This window comes from Camellia sinensis, chromosome 15, assembly GCF_055761805.1.
Source record: "Camellia sinensis isolate YWXY chromosome 15, ASM5576180v1, whole genome shotgun sequence".
Classification (NCBI taxonomy): domain Eukaryota; kingdom Viridiplantae; phylum Streptophyta; class Magnoliopsida; order Ericales; family Theaceae; genus Camellia; species Camellia sinensis.
In genome coordinates this window covers 11,262,486-11,284,861 of record NC_138975.1, presented here as the reverse complement: position 1 = coordinate 11,284,861, position 22,376 = coordinate 11,262,486, and the positions used below count along the sequence as shown (strand labels likewise).

Here is a 22,376-nt window from a genome sequence, read left to right as displayed (position 1 = left end):
CCTTCTAGCTTCTTATTGTAGAGTAAAGGTGGCCAATAGCACTTTATGTGCTTTAGAGCACGAAAAAACCTTAAATAATTTTTCAGTCTCAAGAACCCACGCTTCAGCTTTTAACGGTTCAGGGCCTCCCTGAAAGGATGGCGGTTTCATCTTGCTGAACTTATGGGTGAGAGCTATTATGTCCCCATCATTAACGTTAGTATTCTGTTCTGGTACAGCCGGAGGAGGAGGTGGGGGGCTGTTGATTCTGTTGCTGGTCTAATCTTTCAGTTATCAGTTCCATCATCCGTTCCAATCTGGCCATTCTGGCCTCAGAGGATGAGGATTCGGTTACAGTGTTTACATTATCCATTTCACTATAACCAGTTGTAACAATTATCAATATAGGCAGTCATTGTTTACACGGGTTCATACTTTAGCATATATTCAGTCAGTCATATCACACACTTATCATGCTCATGTAATGCCCTAATCACTTTTCTAGGACATCTTATAGCTCATTTGGACACGTGTGTGCAGTATAACTCGTGATAAGTATCGCTCTGATACCACTCTGTCACGACCCAAACTCGCCCCTATGGGTTTAGCACCGTAACCGGCCAGTAATCCGAGATTACCGAAGGCCTGCTTAACAGTAAGACAGGAATACAGAGTACAGGGGCTGGCGGAAGCCAATACAGTAAATAAACAATGTCCAATGAGCTGTGACAGTCTGTATGCAAAAAGGACTTCTCATTCAAATATGCACAGTCAGACAAAACAGTATATACATATATACAATCATTCAGTACAATACAGTCTATACAGTCGAACAGAACAGATACAGAGACAGACGGGGAAATTAAAAACACCCCTAAGCCGTAGCTTGACAGGCTCGGAACCTCGCATTAAGGCACATAGGTTGGCTCGACAAAACTGGAGTTTACCCTGACGCTTCTAGCTGCGGTCTGGTGCCTGTACACCTACATATATATATGAGCAGTGAGCTAAAGCCCAGTGAATAACACAATGCGTAAAGGGGTTAAGAATGAATGTCCTTACAGTAATGAAAACAGTTCATTAAATCAGTATTCCAGTCGTTCAGTCGATACAGTCATATGTGGTACATCCATTAGCATAACAATACAGTAAACAGTAGGTCTTAAAGACCGAACAGTACATGATGGCCATCAGTCAGTAATAGTAGTGGTTCCAACAAGGGAACCGACAGAGATCTCTGTAACAGTAACAGTAAACAGTAGGTGCTAAGGATGCCACAATACAGTTCAGAATATAGGACATACATTCATTCAATTAACAGTATCAGTTCAGAAACAGTACAGTTCAATTGTTCAGAAGATAATCATTTTGAACATATCTTTACACAGTTGTTACTCACAAAGTTCCGGGCTACAGTAAGCTAGAGCGTCTCCTCAGAAAGCCAATCCTACACAGTTAACAGATTGAACACACATTAAGCTACACAATCGGAAGAGATAATAATTTAACCCCTAATTTGCCCCGGTGTGTTCTACATCTATATCCTCATTAAGATGCTTTAAACTAGGCCTAATAATGCCTAGGATGAGATGAGGATGTAACGATGCACTTGAAAAAGCATTTTCAGAATTTTCGGAAAACAGGGGTCACGCTCGAGCGTAAGTTACTCTGCTCGAGCGGACATGCAGACAAAGGTTTCCACTCGAGCGTAGACTTACCCGCTCAAGCGTTCTGCAAAACAGAACAAAAGTGCTGGATAGGCGAAAATCACGCTCGATTGGGCGCTCGACACCCGCTCGAGCATGAGACACAATGTCCCGCTCGAGCATCAAATAATCCGCTCGAGCGAACTTCAAAACAGAACAAAAATGTTAGGAGCACAATTTCCATGCTCGAGCGCCAGTCACCCCGCTCGAGCGTGAGTCCAAATTCTGAAAATTCCAAATTTGAACCTCAAGCTCAAAACCAAGTTTTAAACCATAAATTTCGATCCTCCTGGGCCAATTTTCCAGAAAACACATCAAAACTCATACTTTAACATGATTGAAAACTCAATTTGTAAAATCAAAGCCCAAGGGTGTTTCAAATAAATCCAATTCAAACCAATTTCCATGAATATGAAGAACATGCAAACAGGCATGAATTCAAACCAATTCAAAGCTTCAATTTCATGCTCTAGTGAGCCAAATCTTTCAAAAACATGATGAGTTCATGGTCTTTTGTAAAAATATGAGCATGCATGTACAATTTTATGAACGACCACTTCAAAACTTCAAAATAAAGGCATGCATGCATGAACTAGGCTCCAATTCAACATACATGGGCCAAATCAAGGCTCAAATCACTAGAGGCTCAAGAACTAAGCATGAACAAGTTCAAATACATTAATAGAAGGTTAAATTCTCATACCTAAGTCTTGAATTCTAGGCAAGGAAGCTCAATTATACAAATTTATACTTCAATCCCTTCAATTTCCAAGCAAATCTACAAGTGAACTCAATTCTCACTCTCACTCTCACTCTCTCTATGGTCGGTTGAGCTCTCAAAGTGTGGCTGATGAAATGTGTTAATTGAATGTATACAAGTCTCCAAAGGTGTAAGGTAGTGGCCACTAAGTGGTGAGATTGTAAATAAGTCCAACTCTGTGCAATCATCAATATTTAATCCAATTTAATCATACCTAACCAGTTTTCAGATAATTATACCATAAAATTACATAAATTACGATGGTCACAAATCATCAATCAATTTCGGATTCGGCCGCTGATAAGGCCTTCAATTAGCAGTTTAACACAAAGGCCCGAACAGATAATCAATTAACCCAACAGATATAATTACAATTAAACAGGTATACTTAGTCAATTCGGTTTCAATTTCAGTCAGTTAGTTCAGTAGTTTAATCAGATCAATCATCAGTCATAATCAGTTCAGTTTAACGGTGATCAGTGATTATTCGGTAAACAGTGACGAGGGTTGTTACAACATGGGAAACCATTTAGTTGCCACTGAAAACAAGAACATGAACGATTGCCAGCGTCAACTAACACTAATGGCTAGGACCGAACCTCAAAAATGTTATCATCCGATTGACTAACAATCCAGTGCCTGCTATCTTAAAACTCAAACATCAAACGCTTTGCCATTTTCGGACAAAGTTCTCCAACCCAGTTGCTGGATTTTACTTTACGCTTTGACAATTTTTCTATGATCTTTCCCCTTATTGCATCGACCAATTGAGTAATGGGCAGGTGACGAGCTTCTCCAATCCAATTGTTGAACGACTCTGCATTAGACCACATCTCACCGTATCGGCGACCCCTGTAAAAGGTAAACAATTAGTGATGTACATGCCCTTCAATAAGTTATACACAGACTAGTGGAAGACACGAATATGTAAATACAAAAATACCTAAAGTACGCGTTGGCCTAATGTTGGGGATGCAGGTCTTTCAAAAAATTACCAACCACTACTGGGCTACATTGTTTTAAAATTTCAACTTTCTGGTTGAATGACGTTATTGTAGGTGCGTAAGCACAATCTCGTAACTTCCTCATTAGACCAACTTTCTGATCAGCGTTAACATATTTCATCCGGTCACGAAGATTCATATGAAGATGTAACAAACAAAATGCATGGTGTGCCGCGGTGAAGACAACGGGCATTGATTGTATTAAACCCAAATTACGATCAGACACGAAAGTTAAATTCCGAGCTCCGTCTACAACTTGGGCCAAATGACGCAAAAACCATTCCCAATTTGATGAGTTTTCAGAATCGACAATAGCAAACGCGACGGGGAATAAACCTGCATAACATCATGTGAGTACTATGCTATGTAAATCAAGTTGTTACTACATAATGCAATATCAAATTATACAATATGTAAAACCGTAAGTAACATGGTATGGTGATAGAGAAATGTGTAACATAGTTCTAGAGATAGTATAAATAACCATTACAAAATTGTCATCCATACCTTGGTTTCCATCCTTGGCGGTGGCAGCGAGCAACGTCCCTTTGAACCTTCCCTTCAAAAATGTACCATCCAAAAATAGAAGTGGACGGCAACCATTAAACCCGTCTATGCATGCACGGAAAGCTATGAAATACCTCACAAACTTCCCTGTTTGCTGATCGAAATCCAAATTAATGTAGCTATGTGGGTTGTTTTCCATAACAGCGTCGCTATACCACCTAAGTTGGTCGAACGACATAGCGTGGTCGCCAAATACTTCGTTCCTTGCTTTTTTCACCCCTAACCATGCAACCCGATAACTAATATCCAGACCATAACCATCCTTCATGTCGAACACCACATCCGTCGGCCGTGTTAGTGGTTGTTCATGCACACGTCCTGCGATCACATCGGACACCAAATCTGACCCAGTCTGCGGATAACGGTATGTTCGTACAGCAGCCCCACATGAATGTACACTAATAAATCTCTTCAAACACATAACACCATTCGAATGAGACACCCGTGCGTGAACCAACCACCCGCACGCAGTTGACGTTACAAATTTGCATATAGCAGTAACACGTACAACGTCGTTTTTGACATACTTGAACTGAAACCCACATTCCACTGCGTACTTGCACAATACCGTTCGGAATTCATGTGCACCACTTGGAAAAATTTGGCCGACATGCGTGATGCCGAATGCCCACCCAGCAGACAAATACGTCTTTGTTCGATGAGGACAATATGTCGCCAACAAATCCGTTTGGTCTTCCATATCAGCCGTCTGCATATCCATGGTCTCACACTCCCCATCATCATGTGACACTGGAAGACCACGTTGAGTAGCAGACCCATTATCCCGAACTTGAATTATCACATCAATATGTTCAAGCCCGAAAGACTTTGCAAGTAATAACATGTTTCGAAAGTCATCATCAGAGTCAACCTTAAACTTATTATATCCTGGAATAGTAAACAATAAACAAACCAATTCCCGCTCCATGATATCAAACTTGTCGCAAACGACATCAATTAATTGTTTGAAAGTAAATGCTTGATGAATGCGGAACACTGCGTTGGTCTGACCGAACATACATAACAACAACACTGTAAACTCCATAACTGTCAAAAATCACCTGCAATAACATACACATTACACCAAAAAAAATTAAACGCACATTCACAATAACGTACCACCCCCCATTCACAATAACAGCCCACCACCCAAAAAACAACCTTCTTCGCTACAACATCAATTCTAACTCAACCATAAACTTAACAAATTACCACATTAACATTTGGAAATTAAGAAGCTAAATATCGGCAACCTAAAATTGGTAACAAATACGAAAAATAGCATAATTCGCAAATGAATTTGAACGTACAAAATTGAATATATATGTATGCATGTAGACAAATATAACAGATACATCACAGTTCACTATGAAGCAAAATAACTTCTGCTCCGTATCGGCATGGATTTGATGCAACAAATTGCACAGTCATATGTTGTAACACTGCATAAGTATATGTTAATAAAATTAACAACAACAAGATTAACATGACGACGAAAATTCTCACACACACACACGCGGTCGGAACATCACCCATACATGCGACCCACAAACCAGCATCAAAACATACATTACGAAAACATCAGTTCCCCAAATACACCCACCCGAACTGTTCTACTTGATGAAGGGAAGTTACAATAACACATCCCCACCGACACACCGTCCATACATGCCATCAACAATTCGATATCGAAAACACACTTCACAAGAGAACAAATCCCCTGCAAATACCCCCCCAAAAAATTCGAAACACCCTTATACAAAACGCATAAACGGCAATGCGCGAAACAACAATAATGAAGCATATAAAACAACATAAACCGACAAATAAACATCGTACATACAATACTCCAACAAAACACCCCCAAACACCATCAGAAAATCCATCACAAACATAAAAAAACAAACAATAACATCACCAAACCTGGATGAACGTCAAAGGGGAAAAAAACTCTAAGAATCAAACCGCAGCAACCAAAAAAAACACCAAGAAACGAACCACCATAGACCCAAAACCAACGTCCTCAGCAAGAACACAATAACTGAAACATCCTACACTTCCATACGAGTCCACACCTTCCACGAAATTCTCTCTTAATAAAAAGGAATGTTACAGTATATCCTTAATAAACAAACACGAGGATAACATCAAAACCAAAAACAAGAAAAGGGCAAAAAGGTAAACATGATATATAATACATTTAATAACAATATTATACCAAAAAAAAACATGACTAAATGGTTTAATAAAAAACATCCAGGACTAATTAGTGTAACATTTACTAAAATAGGATTTATGAGTAATTTTTCCTATAATATAATATAATATTATTTAATTTAATTTAATTTAATTTAATACAAAATTTGAATTTAATATAATAAAATATTATTGAATTTAATTTAATATTATTGAATTTAATTTAATATAATATAATTTAATATAAAATTTTGAATTTAATATAATTTAATTTAATACAATATAATTATTGAATTGAATTTAATATAAATATTATTGAATTTAATTTAATTTAATATAATATTATTTAATTTAATACAAATTTTGAATTTAATTTAATATAATATTATTGAATTTAATTTAATTTAATATAAATTTTGAATTTAATATAATATAATATTATTTAATTTAATTTAATATAATATAATATTATGAGGGCAATCTTGGAAATTACTTGTTATATCCCATAATATATTTTGTAAAACAAACATGCATAACATATATCCAATCTTATATATCAAGTCAACAAACATGACTTTGGGATATACTATCCAATACCTATATCCTATTCATTATATATCCTGACTAAATCTCACATCATATTATATCCTCCATTTTATATCCGGTGAAACAAATGGGGCCTTAAGACTCATTTGTTTTCTGCTATCACAATCTACTCCAGACTATGATAGATGAACAATAATCATTGTTCTTGTTTGTTTTGATTTTAAGCTTCGAATTTGTAGTCCAAAGGACTATGGATAAGCCTTGGCGAGGATATTAACAATCCGGTGTGAGAGATGGTATTAGAAAGGGCAAATTACAAACACCCCCTCGAGGTTTGGTGAAAATACAGATTCCCCCTGAGATTTGAAAAATTACAAATTACCCCCTGAGGGTCAAATTTTCATAACAAATTAGGGAAAATTATGGGAGAATCTGTATGAAAATAAAAATCTCAGGGGGCAATTTGTTGTGGAAATATAAAGCTCAGGGGGTGGGATGTAATTTCTCAAACCTCAAGGGGGAATCTGTATTTTCACCAAACCTCGAGGGGGGTGTTGGTAATTTGCCCTATTAGAAAAGTAATCTGTTCGGATTGGATGTTACTGGACGTCTAACCGGTCAACTGAATTTTTATTTATTTATTTATTTATTTATTTTTATACTTGTTGGACATTTTTTTAAACATTAATTGAGAGGGTAATTTTTGTGAAAATTGAGCCGAGCTATGAGATGGTCATTATGGCCCAAAGTACGAAGGGCTGGATAAAAAGGTCGTAAAGTTACTCCGGCCCGAGAGAGGTAAAAAATTACTCCGGCCCAAGAGGAATGTAAAGTTACTCCGGTCCGGAAGCGACTTGGAGTTAGGCCGGTCTCAGAGTTAGTCCGGTCATGGCGTATTGTGGTTAGAACGGTCAGAACCTTGCTACTCGATAGATCGGTCTAAACACACCATGGTTTGTACATGAGAACACCGAGATGAGGAGGAGTAAAAGGAGGAACCGAACTAAGGATAGTTCGGCCTAGTCTACGGCTCAGTATAGCCATGATTACTTCGGTCATGTTGGAGTTCGGCCATGGTAATAACCATCTCACTTGGTTTAAGCAGTGAGGGGGTGTTGGAGGATAAGCATTGTCTTTCAGGAGTATGAATCCTAGGAGGACTCTGCATGGAGGAGTAGAAGTCCTACTAGGATTATGTTACACGAAACCTATAAAAGCTCACAAACATCACCTTTGGAGAGGTAACACACAACTTTGCTTTCTGAATACACAGGGCTTTTGTCTATTTATCAAGCCTATTGACTTAGGCATCGGAGAGGTTTCCGGCACACACATGCCGGCTAGCTCACGTTTGAGTTTTCAGGTGATAAAGCGACGACGTACAGAGGAGCGCAGACTTGATCAACAGGATTATACGAGAAAGTTTATTTCTTTCCCGTACAATTGGCGCCGTCTGTGGGAATAACAGACAGGACAAAACCTCTTCATCAAGCTTTGCCTCTTAAGGAACAATGGCGCACAATGAAGAATTACCACAGTCCGCCATTGACGGGCAAACACCAGATGGTGGGGCCAGGCGTGAAGGATTACCTTCTATCCCTCCCATGGCGGACTTGGAGTCCCAACGACATAACCCCAGGAGAGATACTAGGGGAAGACGGACTCACAGCCTCCGTCACTCTCGTTCACAAAGTCCTGACAGGCAAAGACGGAGGATTGATCCTCAAGTTCTGAAGGACCGCGTGAAGGAGCAAGATGAATTGATAAGGAAGATGGCGGCGGACATGGAGGCCTTGAAGTGCCAGATAAAGAAAAGAGAAGAGACGACAGGAGAGGGGCGCAAAAATAAGACGCCCCCTTGCCACTCAGAAAATCATAGTAGGAATACCACACCCTCACAAGGAGAGAGTAGAAGCCTCAGGACAGGCGATACTCAATCTAGGTCTTCCAGAACTCATCATTCTAGGTCTGAAAGGATGATATCTGAAAGATCATACACTGAAGGAAGCACGTATTGGCCCTCACATACGCACCAAACCAGATCTAGACAGACGGAGTTACCCAGATCATCCGACTTACGAACCGTGCTCGAAGAAAAAGCACGATGCAAGGAGGATGCCAGGGCACGGGATCCACACAGAGTTTCTGCCTTACAGCGGTTGGCTCCTCGGACGCATGGAAGCGTCGAGGTTGGAATGACAATACCGCGCCCTGCCTATGAACCAACGGACAAAGCATTAGCAAGGCTGCAGACTTCGCCATTTGTTCCGGCGATTGAAAACGCGCCCCTACCATCAGGCTTCCTTCAGCCCAAATTCACTACATATGAAGGGAAGACGGACCCCTACTCACACTTGAGCCACTTTCGCCAGGTCATGGCTGTATACAGGCGAAACGAGGCCTTAATGTGCATACTCTTCCCATCTAGCCTTGGCGACCTAGGCTTGACTTGGTTCGAGAAACTTCCAGAGGGCAGCATAGCCTCTAGGGCACAATTGGCAGAGGCCTTCGTAACAAGGTTCCGAACGAACACTAAAACCCCGGTGGAGATTGACCAATTGCTCTCCATCGACATGGGCGATAAAGAAACCCTAAGATCCTACAATAGTCGCTACTGGGAGACATTCAATCAGATTGGGGACTGTCCCACCAATCTCGCCATTGCACAGTATAAAAGAGGCCTTCCAGTCGGGAACAGACTATGGGACTCAATCACCATGACGCCGCCCCTCACCATGGAAGCCTTGATGGAAAGAGTGCATCAACACATCAGGGTAGAAGAGGATGGCGCACGTACCAAAGCAAAATCTGGGGCGACCACAGTACCAGAAAAGAAGACCTTAGTGAAGGTCAATGCAGTAGACCGACAAAACAGAAATGGACGTGGCAGGCGAGACAACAGAAAAGAAGACCTTATAATTTTATTTGTTTTATTATTTTATATAAAAATAATTTAACAATCCCCACATTAGCAATTATAAAAAACAAACACAATTTTACTAATCTCCTCACTAATAATCTCTCCACTATCAATCTCCTCATTATCAATCCCCTCCATCTTACCTCTAAAAACAAAGGAAGCCTAAGTACTAAGGCGAGTAAGATTTCAAGTTTGAATTTATAAAGTCATTGACTTGTATTATAATTTAACAATTGACCTGTATTATAATTTAACAATTAACATACTAATCGTTATATTGTGAGAAAAAAAAAGTCAAAAATAATTTATAAGTTTAAAAATATTCTTATAAAGAAAAAAACACAAAAAAATAAAAAACTTAATTTCTAAAAGGGTATGGCTTCTGTCAAGTCTGGGATCGGATTGGACCGTACTGTTGGGCCCGTAGGGGCCCACCACGGGTCCCATTTTGATAATCTGAACCGTGCAATGTGTAGAAATCGTCGAGTACTATATGCCTATAAAAAATCATGTTGATCGTATATTGATAGTTATGTGATCAAAATAGTTTTTTGTCAACCGTTAATTTGTTCACCGTCTATTTTTTTAATACGAAACTGATTTGATCATATAGCTATCGATATCCGATCAACGTGATTTTTTACAAACATATAGTACTCGACGAGTTGTACACATTGACGATTCAGATTATCAAAACGAGACCCGTGGTGGCCCTCACAAACCCAACAGCACGATCTAGTCCGATCCCAAACTAGACAGAAGTCATACACTTTTTTTTAAATTTAAAAAATTGAAACTAGACCCATTGATTATGTTTATTTTATTTATTTATATGTATTATAATATTTATAATACAAATATTAATATTTTGTGCCTATCATCAATCAAAGAGTAATAGTGCGGACGGAGGTAGTAGTGACAAATATATACCTCCGGAGGCGCGAGTTCATGGGGAAGTCCAAACCCTAGTTTTTTAGTCTCTCCAATCCAATCCAATTCCCTCAAAATTTTTCCCGCATTTCTCTTCCTTTCTCGCGCTTTCCATCCTATTTGTTTTTTCTCCGATTGTCTCTTCAAATTCTTCCGGTGCGATTGGATCTGGGTTTGTTTTTTCAAAACCATTAATCCGGAAGACAAACCAAAGTCAGAATCTTTTGCATCAAAGCTAGCTTTTTTTTTTTTCAAGATCTCAAGAACTGTGGTACCGAAGTTTAATTATCAATTAGGGCTTAGTTATTGCTATCGTTGAAATTGAAAGGTCTGGGGTTGAGTTCGAGGATTTTCAATCTACTGTGTTTTAGGGTTTTTTTTTCCTCTTCTTTTTTGTTTCTGGAGAGAAGTATCAGAGAGAATCTGAGCTGCCAATGCAATTTGCTTCGATTTCGGAAGATTTTTCGGTGATTTTTTAGATACCGAAAAATTTTGTGCTCAATGTCTTGGGCAGGACCAGAAGATATCTATCTATCAACCTCTCTTGCAAGCTATCTTGATAGTAAGATTCATAACTCTTTCTATATTATCTACTGAATATTTTGTTACATGTGCTGTGTTTTCTTTTAGAAAGCTATTATCTTGAAGTTCTTGTTTTTGGGCTGTTTTCAACATGTATATTATGTCAAAAAGTTTTTAAGTATTTTTAGAATGTTACTGTGCTGAAATTTTGTTTTTGGCATTTTTGTGAAAACTTTGTTTCTCAAACTAGCCTACTTCCTAGAATGAACTCACCATTGATAGAAATGAAAAACAAAAATGTTGCAAATAATTGAAAAGAAGAATTATGTTAAACAAATTATGACAAACCTACTCAAATAATGGAATTTCATATGCACTTGAAACCAGAAACCAGTGGCAGCTGCACAAGAAAGACAGGGTGTTTTTTCTTTGGATATATATATAGTTAATTTATGTATTAATCAATACACTTCTCATAATTTGAATACCCAAATTCGCAATCTCATAAATCTTGAACTCCTAACTCATCTACTCCAAACTATGCACATTTACTCATAATGTCTTTCAATTCTAAAAGTAATACCTTCGACAGAAGTAGATAACCAGAAAAAAGTCTATAAATGAAGTGTATCGTATATATTTAAAGTTGATGTGATGTAGGCCATTCCCAAATTGCAGGTTTTATACACTTTATTTCTGAATATGAACAGTTGACTAAAAAAAATATGCTTACATAAAAAAATAATAATACCCGAAATTTCTCATTAAATGTAACTTATGTTGAATTACGGCACAAATAATTTTTTTTAAAAGAGGCTTAAAGCTCCTTCAAGATAGATATGAGTCTTATAACTTGTTGAGAGCAATTGTAATACTCCATGTATCTAATATCTTTTTGTTGAAATAATAGTGTCAATATTTTAATTTTTTTAGATTTAAAAAGTTTAAATTAGGAGATTTATTGAAAGTGGATGACAAGTGTGATTTCTTTTGCATAAATTCTAATCTAGTTTTTCAATGACTATCCTAACCAATATTTCTAGAGTTGCCACTGCTTGAAACCGGGTTTTAGGATAAGTGTTGATGATTTTTTGTCATTTATCAGTTCATTGCTCTTGTTTTTTGTGAAATCATCTATGCTTCTAATGCTTGTTTGTGTTTTTAAGCTAATCCAATATAAACTGATGGTAAACTGAAGATATGCTCACAAAGGTACAGAGGAAGTTGAATTTTTGAAAAGAAAAAGAAAAACTTGTTTAGTTTAGAGAGATTTAAAGCTTAATGGGGACCCTCAATTAACGGGAACCAACACTAGGTAATGTCCTTTGATGCATAGGAACTTCATGACTGGGAAATTGAATAGTCTGCTTGTGGGGAGATTCAGGAGACCATAAGAGTCATGAATAACAGCCATGTCTATATTGGTGTCGCGCACAACTTTCTTGGACATGCTTAGTGATACAGTGGACATGGCTTGGAGATGTCTTGTTGCAATTATATTTTTACTTATTGAGCTTAAATGTCGCTAATATGTTGCTGACACTAGTTATTTTGAGACACGGATGTTTGTTTTAGTGTTGGATAAGAATATGATAGTCAAGGGAAATTTTTAATCAGATTTGTTATGAAGTAAAATTTGGACCATTTTTCTAATTGTAACGTCCTCAATGTGTCTTTCTCTACTTTTTGAAACAGTTGGTTGTTTTAGCATGTCTAATTGTATCATGTATCTTTCTTGGTGCAACAATTGTTTTGGTTGATTAACAGTCCACTAAAAGCAACAAAAAAGGGGTGCAATTCATGTGTACATGAGGCCTAGGGAAGCTAGACTTGTAAGCTTCCTTTGAAGAAAGTCAAACCATCTATACTTCTATAAAAGTACATAATTTAGTAGGAACTTTTTACTTCCCCATCACATATTCCTAAACTTTTCTATAATGTATCTATATTGATTTATGGATAAGGCTGCTCAAGCTCAGCCCAAAGTTATTCTCTCAAGCTCAGACCTAAGCTCATCCTCATCACCAAACAACTTGCTTATACTGAGCTCAAACCACGTTATTTGATCAGGCTTTGGGCTGACCCAAAGTTAATATATATATTTTTTAGTTTATCAAACCTAAAATATTATCATTGTTCAGCTGGGTCTAGCTCAGGCTGAGTTAGGCAATTAGGCTTTTAGCACAGGGTCAGGATCAGGTTCAGCTCAAAAGTGAATTTGGGCCTAATTTTCAAAAAAGCTGGCTCAGCTCAAATTCACTAAACTTAGCCCAAAAATGCTTGGGCCAAATGAGTGAGCTTTGGGCTTGTATTGCCCGATTGACAGTCACAATTAAGGAGGACTCTTTATGTATAATAGCATGATTATGCTGATCTCTTAAATTCCTTTTCCATTTTTTGAAATTGAATCGTTGATTTTTCAAATTGAACATGGAAAATCCTGGGTTTGATGAGTAGTTTTGTTCCAAGGATGCCAACTTTACTGTTACAGAGTTACCATCTATGCATCCATCTATATTTGACACCAAAGAAAATTGAAAAAAATAAATCTAGCTTTATTTGTAAAAGATATGTATGCATTAAATCATATGTGGCAAATTGAAATTCCGTGGCAATATATTACATATACATAAAATTTGTTATATCATTACATTATTGCGTCACTAGATGCAATTGCAGCACTGTATGTATTTGTTTCTGTCAACATGCAAAAAAAGGGGTAGTAAGTACTATGTGCACATTCTGTGCTGAAGAACAAGTTTCATTTTTTAGGGCCTCAAGTTTAGCCTTGAAGTTCACGTGGGGCTTTGACATTGCAAATGTAGGAACTTTTATTGCATAAGAGGACTTTTATCAGCTAATTGTTCATTCAGTTTACTTGATTGCAAAAATTGTACCTATTTCAAACATGTGACTGCATACATGAACTATTTGGTGGAAATTTAGGATGGAAGTAGATACAGATTGGCTTCGAAGTTGTGAGATGCCAGTGGTTTTCCTCCCTCCTTTTAGTTCTTTGGCATTTATGATCTTTTATTTTATTTTATTTTTAATAAATAATTTTTGTCTTTCTTTGCAGAGAAGCTTCTTGTATTGCTTCGAGATGGTAGAAAGCTGTTGGGAATACTTCGTTCATTTGATCAATTTGGTACCATATTTGTACTCATTTACTTAGGTTTGTCATGCTAATATTTTCAGTGCTAACTAAGCTGACAAAAGCTCTGCACTTATTTCAGCCAATGCTGTTCTTGAAGGTGCGTGTGAGCGAGTTATTGTAGGTGATATATATTGTGACATCCCGTTAGGTCTGTACGTAATCCGTGGGGAGAATGTTGTCTTAATCGGCGAGCTGGTATGAATTTTTATTTGTTGCCTTCTCTTTCTGCAGAAGTTCTCTATAATAACCTACCTCACACTTTCTTAAATTTTGTTTTTATTGCTTAGGACTTGGAGAAGGAGGAACTTCCCCCACATATGACTCGTGTTTCAGAAGCAGAGATAAAACGGGTAAGTGTTACTTTTGATGTTCTCTGAAAGCGCACTTCTCATAAGATTTTAGAATATCACGATGCACTACCGCAGTGTTCCTCTGAGGGGCCATCTTACTTGTTGCTGCATTATTTCATTGCATTGTTCTCTGGCTGTTGATTAAGTTTTTAGGGTATATGATATTAATTGTTGACTTCTGGAAGAGTAGCAGCTATAGTTCGTCTCACCCCTTTGAAGCTCACATTTCCTTGTTTCCAATTAAAGAATATAACATAATTATCACCTATGAAATAGTTTTCTGGTCATCATTCTGCTACTTACAATTTATTTTTTAAAATTGTTCAGTATTTTAATTTTAATATATTTATGTTGACTGCTCAATTAGCAGATCAAACACCATGTGAATGATGACATGGTGAGATGGGTTGTGACTTGTGTAAAGCTGAATTATAAATTTATAATTGTATAATTATTTAAGCAAAGTGTTGATGTGGGAAATGAAAGTGGAACATAGGGTAATTTGAATCTATTTCTGTTTTTCCTTGCCCTCCCTCCTTTCTTCCTTTCCCCCTCTTTATTTACTGATGATGAGTTCTTCTTCAAGGGCTATTGTCTGCTAATTGAGGTTGAAAATGCCTTTCGTACAAAAAAGAAGAGGGTAGATTTGGTACCCAACTGTGTTTCATATTTTATAAGACAATAATTGAAGGGCAAATCACATTAGTAGTTCATATTGTTTGCCCTTTATTTTGGAATTTGTTTCTAATAGGATTAATTGATAATGAACATCTGGAATTTGGATGCAAAATGCGTATGTGACCAAGTTGGGGGAGCAAAAATAGAAAATTTAAACCTTCTATTTTTCTCTTCTCTTCTCTTTTCTCTTCCTCCACATCCAGCCAACAGCACCATCTTCAACGTCTCACCCATGACCACTCTGAGACTTTGTATTTTCTTCCTATCTCTCTATTTTGTCATTTTTCTCCCTCTAAAATTGATCCAAAGACATTTTGGGTATTTTGGTTTGTGTTTGTAGAGTAGTTTTTGAGATAAAAAGTACGAAAACTTGTTTGGTTTGCTTTTTTTTAGAAATGGTTTTGGAAAATTGTTTTGGGGAGAGAATTTTAAAAAAAGTGATTGATTTGATGTGTAGGAGAGACATTGATTTTGGAAAGTAGGTAACCAAACAAAATTTTGAGATTTTTTTTTGAAAAAATTTGTTTGGTTTGATTACTCTTGAAAATTTGTTTATAGAGAATTTTTCCCAAAAATTTTTCTGAAAAACAAACCAAACAAGCCCTTTTTCTCTCTAAAAACACACCTGACCCAGCACCCCCCAAAACCCATCACCACAACTCTGGTAAACTGACAAACCCACTGACCTAACCCCCTCAATATGTCTTTCTTCAACTTCTCTGTAATTCAGCCGCAAAAAAACAGCCACCGTTGGAAATTAGCAGCCCCTTCACCATTCTGAAAAATGCTTAAACCCAGACAAGATCTGCAGAGGCACCTTCTTCACCTTCGTACACAAACGTTACATGCATATATAGTGTTGTTTATATGCATGGACAATATGTATGAATATTAAGGTGAGCAAAAGCCATTTTGGGAAATATATATATTTTTTTTGGGGTCAATATAGGGGCCTAACGTCTCTCTCTCTCTCTCTCTCTCTCTCTCTCTCTATATATATATATATATATATATATCTGACCTTACTTTTTTTTTTTGAAAATCCTTTTTGCCCCTCTCCGCTTTATCATCATCTTTTTCTTCACCTCTTTCTCTGCTAAACACAATTTGGGTCTTGCTCACATGAGCATTTTCTAATATGTCTATCTGTTCACTGTGGCCTGGGTTACAATGGCACTCCCATCTCCACCAGGAGACAATACTAGGATTTCTAGTTTCATTCATTGGGTTAGCATGGAGTGATTTGGTTCTTAGAATGTTTGTTTTTGACTCCCATCTCCCACAGGTGACGATACTAGGTTTGTAGATCTTTTAGGCTCGTCTTTAAGAAATTAAGGGGTTATTCAAGATTTTACTTTCAGGGAAACAATTGACCTGCAACTTTTAATTAGTCACCAATGGCATGGTAGGTGGAAAGAGTCACCATGTGTGGAAGTGATTTGAAAAAGAAAATTTAAATTACCTACCCATGTGGAAGTGTTTGTTCTTCTATTCTATTTAGTGTTATCTTTTCTTGTTTTGTAGATGTCTTTTTTGTGTGTTCTGCCTCACTTTGTACCAACTGTATGTTATAATGATGTACGTTCAACAGGCACAAAAAGCAGAAAGGGAGGCTACAGACCTGAAAGGTTCGATGAGGAAGAGGATGGAGTTCCTTGATATGGACTAATGTACATGTTATGTCATCCAGTCCCGCATTTTGAATTGAGCTCATGCCATGTCATCCGCAAATATTATCACGGTTGGTTGATGCTTGGGGATTAAAAAAGGGATGGATGGTTGTTTTGCTTTTTTTCCTCTCTCTCTCTCTCTCAACATACACAACTTTCTGTAACATTTTATTTCACAAGGTTGATATGAGGGTATTATTTGCTTGATGTTTCAAATTTGTCAGAGCTTCTCCTCACCTTAGTGACATCTCAGAGGGATTGGCATTGGCTCAAGATAATTGTTAGGGGATCTTTGGTTCACATAACATTGTGTGTATCCAAGATCTTTAGTGTCGTCTTTCGTTTCCAGTGGACTGTGGTTTCTACATTGATGGCCACTGGTGAGGTGTGGTTTGGCATTTTAATCCATTTAAAATAACATCTTAGTCCATGTTTATTAATTTGTACATTGTTTTAGCATGTTGGAAAGGTGTGCTCTAGTGCTTATTTTAGGTTCTTCCCCCGTGCCATGGCCCTTCATGTTGGTAAAGGCTATAATTCATTGAGACTCTCTAGTCTCTAACTTGCCCGTGCACCTGTTAGTGGCAATGTAAGATTGTCTTGCAGTTTTGCATTGGGAAGTTGACATAGTAGTCATTGTTGTGGCTGGCCTTCAAATGTGTTTTGAGATGTTCGAAACACTGATACAGGATCTTAGGGCTCTTTACTATTTTCTGTGGATCCCGCGAGCATTGTTTCTGAATTCTCTGAAAAAGAAGGTATTTGTTGTTTGAAGACTGTTGGTGGTTTGTTACTTGGGAATGGGTACATATATGTACTGTTGAGATTGTATTTGGATTTTGAATTTGAGTAGGTATTTTGAAAGGAATAGGTGAGGAAAGTGGAGAAAAATTAAAACCTTTGTTATTTACATTTCCTTTATATATTCATTTTCCTTTTTAAATTTTTACTCAAATCTATAATTCAAAAGTCAGGATATATCATGATGTACTTTATCCCCTTCCCCCCCCCCCCCAAAAAAAAAAAAAAAAATGAAAAAAAGATTTGCAGGCTTGAAACAATATTATTATGTTCAGTTTCTCCATTTTTTGGTTTTTGGTTTTTGGTTTTGTTGATTTTGTGCAACAACCAATTTGGGAATCTAAAAAATGTTATGCAACATCCTACCCGTATAGTGGATTAAAGATTTTCTTAGCTATTGAAAAACACCTAATATGCCTCTTTCATAGCCACCTTTTGACCTCTGTGAGTATTGATTGTGAGATTGCCGGTCGAGTGTTTTAGAGGATTCAGGGATGTTGTTGTGCACCCTGCACAGCAGTAATAGCAGCGCAACAAAATGGGTTAAGTAGATTTTAAAAATAATTTTTGGCTCCAAAAATGCTAAAGGTTTTAAAAAATTTATCAAATAATTCACATAAGTGTGAGATTTATATGAGATTCATATTGTGTGGGTCTTGTGAGACATGTAGTAATATTTTTAATAAAATATTTGGAATCTCTAATATTATTCATTTTGGCCCATTTTGATGCGCCACTGATACTGCTGCGCAGCAACATTCCCATGGATGGTGTGTTGCATGATCTAAGTCTTTGTTTGGTAAGCCTCTCAAAATATAATTCTACCAATTGATTTGAGTGTGTTGTTTGTTTGGAGTTTTCAAATTATAATTCTATACCAATTTCTCAAATTCAATTCAAAACATAATCATTACTTTTCAAAACTCATAACTAAACACATAATTCAAAATTCTTTTCAAAACTCAATTCAAATCAATATTTTAATTTTATTAAGATTTTAAATATTTTAATATTTAACTATGTTACGATTTTTTTAATTTTTTGAATATTTTTAAATATTTTAATTTCAAAATATTACGATTTTAATTTTTTAAATTTTAAAATATTTTATAAAAATAAATTCAAACTTTATTTTATAAAAATATTTTTAAATATTTTAATTTTTTTGTTATGTATTTAGTTACGATTTGAGTGTAGAGTTATGAAAATAGTATGGAGTTTCGAGTTATGTGTTTGGTTATGAGTTTTAAAATTATTTCTTAATTGAGTTTTGTTTTATGTGTTTGGTTACGATTTGAGTGTAGAGTTGTTTTTAAATTCAAAATATTAACAATTTAAATTATTTAAATTTTTTGAATATTTAAATTATTTAAATTTTTACGATTTAAATTTTTTGAATATTTATTTAAATTTTTTACTTATTAAATTTTTTAGATTATTTAAATTATTTAAATATTTATGATTTAAATTTTTTGAAATATTTATTTTGAAAAAAAATTATTTCCTTTGTAGTATTTTCAATTAAAAAATTGATTAAAGTTATTTTCTATTAATAATAAATTTTTTTAATTGAATTTTAAAAAGAGTTTGGTTATGAGTGGTGATCAGAATTTTCAATAGTGTGAAAGTAGTGTGTTTTGTTATGAGTTATAATAATTTGAATTAAGTTTTGAAAACTCTTTCTAAAACTCATAACCAAACAAATTTTCTTACTTCACATGTCAAGTTAAACTTTCAACACTCTATTAAAAAATTATAACCGAACAAATTTTTTACATTCAAATCATAATTCCACAATTCACAAACTCAAAATAAAACTCATACTCTCAAATCATATTTATAAAATTCTACCAAACAGAACCTAAATTATGCAACAACGAGATCTCTCTTGATCCTTACGTATGTTGATGTGCTTGATGTTGTCTCTAAGACTTCTTATTGTAACTATTCCATGAGTCTTTAACATTACTAGAAAAGAAGAAAAAATTTGGCACAAGCTGAATTACATAAAATTCTTGAAAAAAATTGTAACATTTCCTTCATGATTTACAAAATTTTAAAGATATTTTATAGTGATTTATTGTTCAAATTTGATCTAAGTAACACTATTTTTTATTTTTATAATTTTTTATTTTTTAATTGGATAAATTATAAACACATCCTTTAAGGTTTATTTAAAATATAAATTAAATCTTATCCTTGAAGTTTTGAATTTTATAACAAATGGCCATTTTATTAACAAATATCAAATTAATTAATAATTTTAATGATATTGAAAATATATTTTAATTAATAATTTAGATAATTTTATTATTGTACAAAAGAATAGTTAATTTTTTTATTTTTTAGTTAATTTTGTTAAATAAAAATTTTAACAAATAAATGCTTATAATTTTTTAAAATAATTTTTATTTTAAGTAAATTTTAAGAAGAGTATTTATAATTTAAGTAAATTTTAAGAAGAGTATTTATAATTTATCTTTTTAATAAATTTTTTTTTGGGGAGCAAACCCAACCGACAGCACCGAAGGGCCAGATTGCATAATCAACCGACCGAAATCCTGATGGCATATACCCAGTACGAAAAAAGATTAGAAACTCTAAATTAAGAATTTTAATAATTTTAATTGGTGTGGGTTATATGTGATGTGATATTTTAGTCTTAATTTTTTTTTTTTCACATCATTAATGCTCTTTTAGAGTTCTCAAATTAGAGGAATGTATTATTTTTGTATCCAGTAAATTAAAATAAAATAACTTAAAATAATTAATAAGATAAAATTTTACATTTAAATTATAATTATTTTATTTTTGTCTTTTACCATCATCAAATTTTACAATCATTCAAAGAAAACTTTTTAATCAAATTAAAATAACAAAAAAAAAAGCACTAAAAAATTAAGTAAAATAACCAAGCTCTCAAACTACCCACTCCGTCACCTTGCTACCATCCGGGTTAACTTTTCACTCCAAATAATCGTACGACATTAAACAAATGGCCGATCGAACCTAGGATTATTAAAAAGGGCCACCAATCCACCAACGGGGTTAAAAACTTAACCAGAGTTAAATATTAACTGTAGTGATCTAAAAAATACTAGTTTATTGGGAATAACTCAAATAAGTCCTAACAATGGATTCAGCCCAAACAAAATATCCATCAAACAAATAGTACATTCTTAACTTAAATATTAACTGTAGTGATCTAAAAAATACTAGTTTATGCAACAACGAGATCTCTCTTGATCCTTACGTATACTGATGTGCTTGATGTTGTCTCTGAGACTTCTTATTGTAACTATTCCATGAGTCTTTTTTTTTTTTTTGATTCATGAGAAGAGTTTAAACAAACAAAACAACAGAGGATCTAGGGAAATTAATCCCTTCCAGAGCCAACTTTAAGCAAGTCAGCAGTTAACAAAGATAGGATAGGTACAGGAGGGTCCTCTTTCAAGATGAGGTGCTCTTGTTGATTTACTCCTAAATTAGCCAAAGCATCTGCACACTGGTTTGCTTTCCTGGGAATTGTTTCTATAGTGCAGTTGCATCTTCGAAGCAGGAAATTGGCATCTTCAACTAGGGCCCTGTAGGGAGAGTTTTCCCCAGCTCCACCTTGGATAAGCTCCAATGTCTGCTGAGAGTCTGTTTCAATTTGTATGTTTGCCAAGCCTTTTTGCAGAATGATGGTAAGGCCGCGGTAGATGCCCCATAGCTCAGCTTCCAAACTGTGACAGTTACCTAAGTAACCATAGTAGCCCCAGATCCAAGTACCAACTTCATCTCGGAGCAGACCTCCATAGCCTGATTGCCCTGGATCCCCTTTAGAGCATCCATCAGTATTCATCTTGAGCTTACCTGCAAGAGGACAAGACCATGACATTAGAGAAAGTTCCTTAAAGTTGGGGTGAAGTGAATTTTGGAAGGCTGCCTGAGTTTCCAAAGCCTTATTCAGTATGAATTTCACACTGATGTGGGGAGGTTGGGTAGAGTTATCAAAAACTTCTTTATTTCTCTATTTCCAAATAGTCCATAAGGTTGTCAAAAAAACTGTTGGCCATTGGATATCATGAATGAGTTCCTTGCTCTTGATATTTATCCTAATCCAGTCCTGCAGAGTTTTGTGTTGGCTTAAGTGCCACCAATGGAGGTTCTTCAGATTTACCCATAAAACCTTAGCCTTGGGGCAGTTAATGAAGAGGTGAAGCATATCTTCTCTAGTACAGTGGCATCTGGGGCAGATGTCTGAATCAGAGAGATGTCTAATAGCCCTCATATGATTTGTGAGCAGTCTTTCATGCATGACGAGCCAAAGGAAATGTCTAAGCTTATGAGGAGCCTGGATTTTCCATATCCCATACCAGTTGGTTCCAGCAGAATCGGTGTTGGCAAGAGCTTGGTAGGCTGCAGCTGTAGAAAGTTGCCACTGGAAGAGCCTCTCCAATGGGGAGTGTCATTATAAGTAACATACCTGGGTCTATGAAGTCTAAGAATGTCATCTATATTTTGAGGGGTTAGAAGGTGCTGGATAGAAGTTAAGTCCCAGTTGCCCTCTTCGTCAAGGATGGAGCTGACTGTAAGATAAATTGATAG

The 22,376-nt window shown here is 35.8% G+C and overlaps 2 protein-coding genes across 2 annotated transcripts; one reads left to right on the top strand and one right to left on the bottom strand.

Annotated features, from left to right (window-relative positions):
• Window positions 1–3,092: 3,092 nt before the first annotated feature.
• On the bottom strand, window positions 3,093–5,061 carry LOC145812793 (uncharacterized). The gene is made up of 3 exons (XM_082908019.1): window positions 3,957–5,061; window positions 3,494–3,785; window positions 3,093–3,297 (listed from the first exon to the last, which is right to left on the bottom strand). The coding sequence occupies exons 1-3, from the start codon at window positions 5,059–5,061 to the stop codon at window positions 3,093–3,095; spliced, it is 1,602 nt and encodes a 533-aa protein (XP_082764145.1).
• A 5,470-nt stretch (window positions 5,062–10,531) lies between these two features.
• Window positions 10,532–17,425, top strand: LSM1B (Small nuclear ribonucleoprotein family protein). The gene is made up of 5 exons (XM_028196477.2): window positions 10,532–11,170; window positions 14,210–14,278; window positions 14,367–14,482; window positions 14,575–14,637; window positions 16,907–17,425. The coding sequence occupies exons 1-5, from the start codon at window positions 11,110–11,112 to the stop codon at window positions 16,982–16,984; spliced, it is 387 nt and encodes a 128-aa protein (XP_028052278.1). The 5' UTR covers window positions 10,532–11,109; the 3' UTR covers window positions 16,985–17,425.
• The last annotated feature ends 4,951 nt before the right edge of the window (window positions 17,426–22,376 follow it).

Coding starts and splice junctions, on each gene's coding strand:
- LOC145812793 (XM_082908019.1), bottom strand. CDS start 5,061: ATGGAGTTTACAGTGTTGTTGTTATGTATGTTCGGTCAGACCAACGCA. Junction 3,786..3,956: donor CGCCAAGGATGGAAACCAAG/GTATGGATGACA, acceptor GATGTTATGCAG/GTTTATTCCCCGTCGCGTTT. Junction 3,298..3,493: donor GCTTACGCACCTACAATAAC/GTCATTCAACCA, acceptor TACCTTTTACAG/GGGTCGCCGATACGGTGAGA.
- LSM1B (XM_028196477.2), top strand. CDS start 11,110: ATGTCTTGGGCAGGACCAGAAGATATCTATCTATCAACCTCTCTTGCA. Junction 11,171..14,209: donor TCTTGCAAGCTATCTTGATA/GTAAGATTCATA, acceptor CTTTCTTTGCAG/AGAAGCTTCTTGTATTGCTT. Junction 14,638..16,906: donor CAGAAGCAGAGATAAAACGG/GTAAGTGTTACT, acceptor TACGTTCAACAG/GCACAAAAAGCAGAAAGGGA.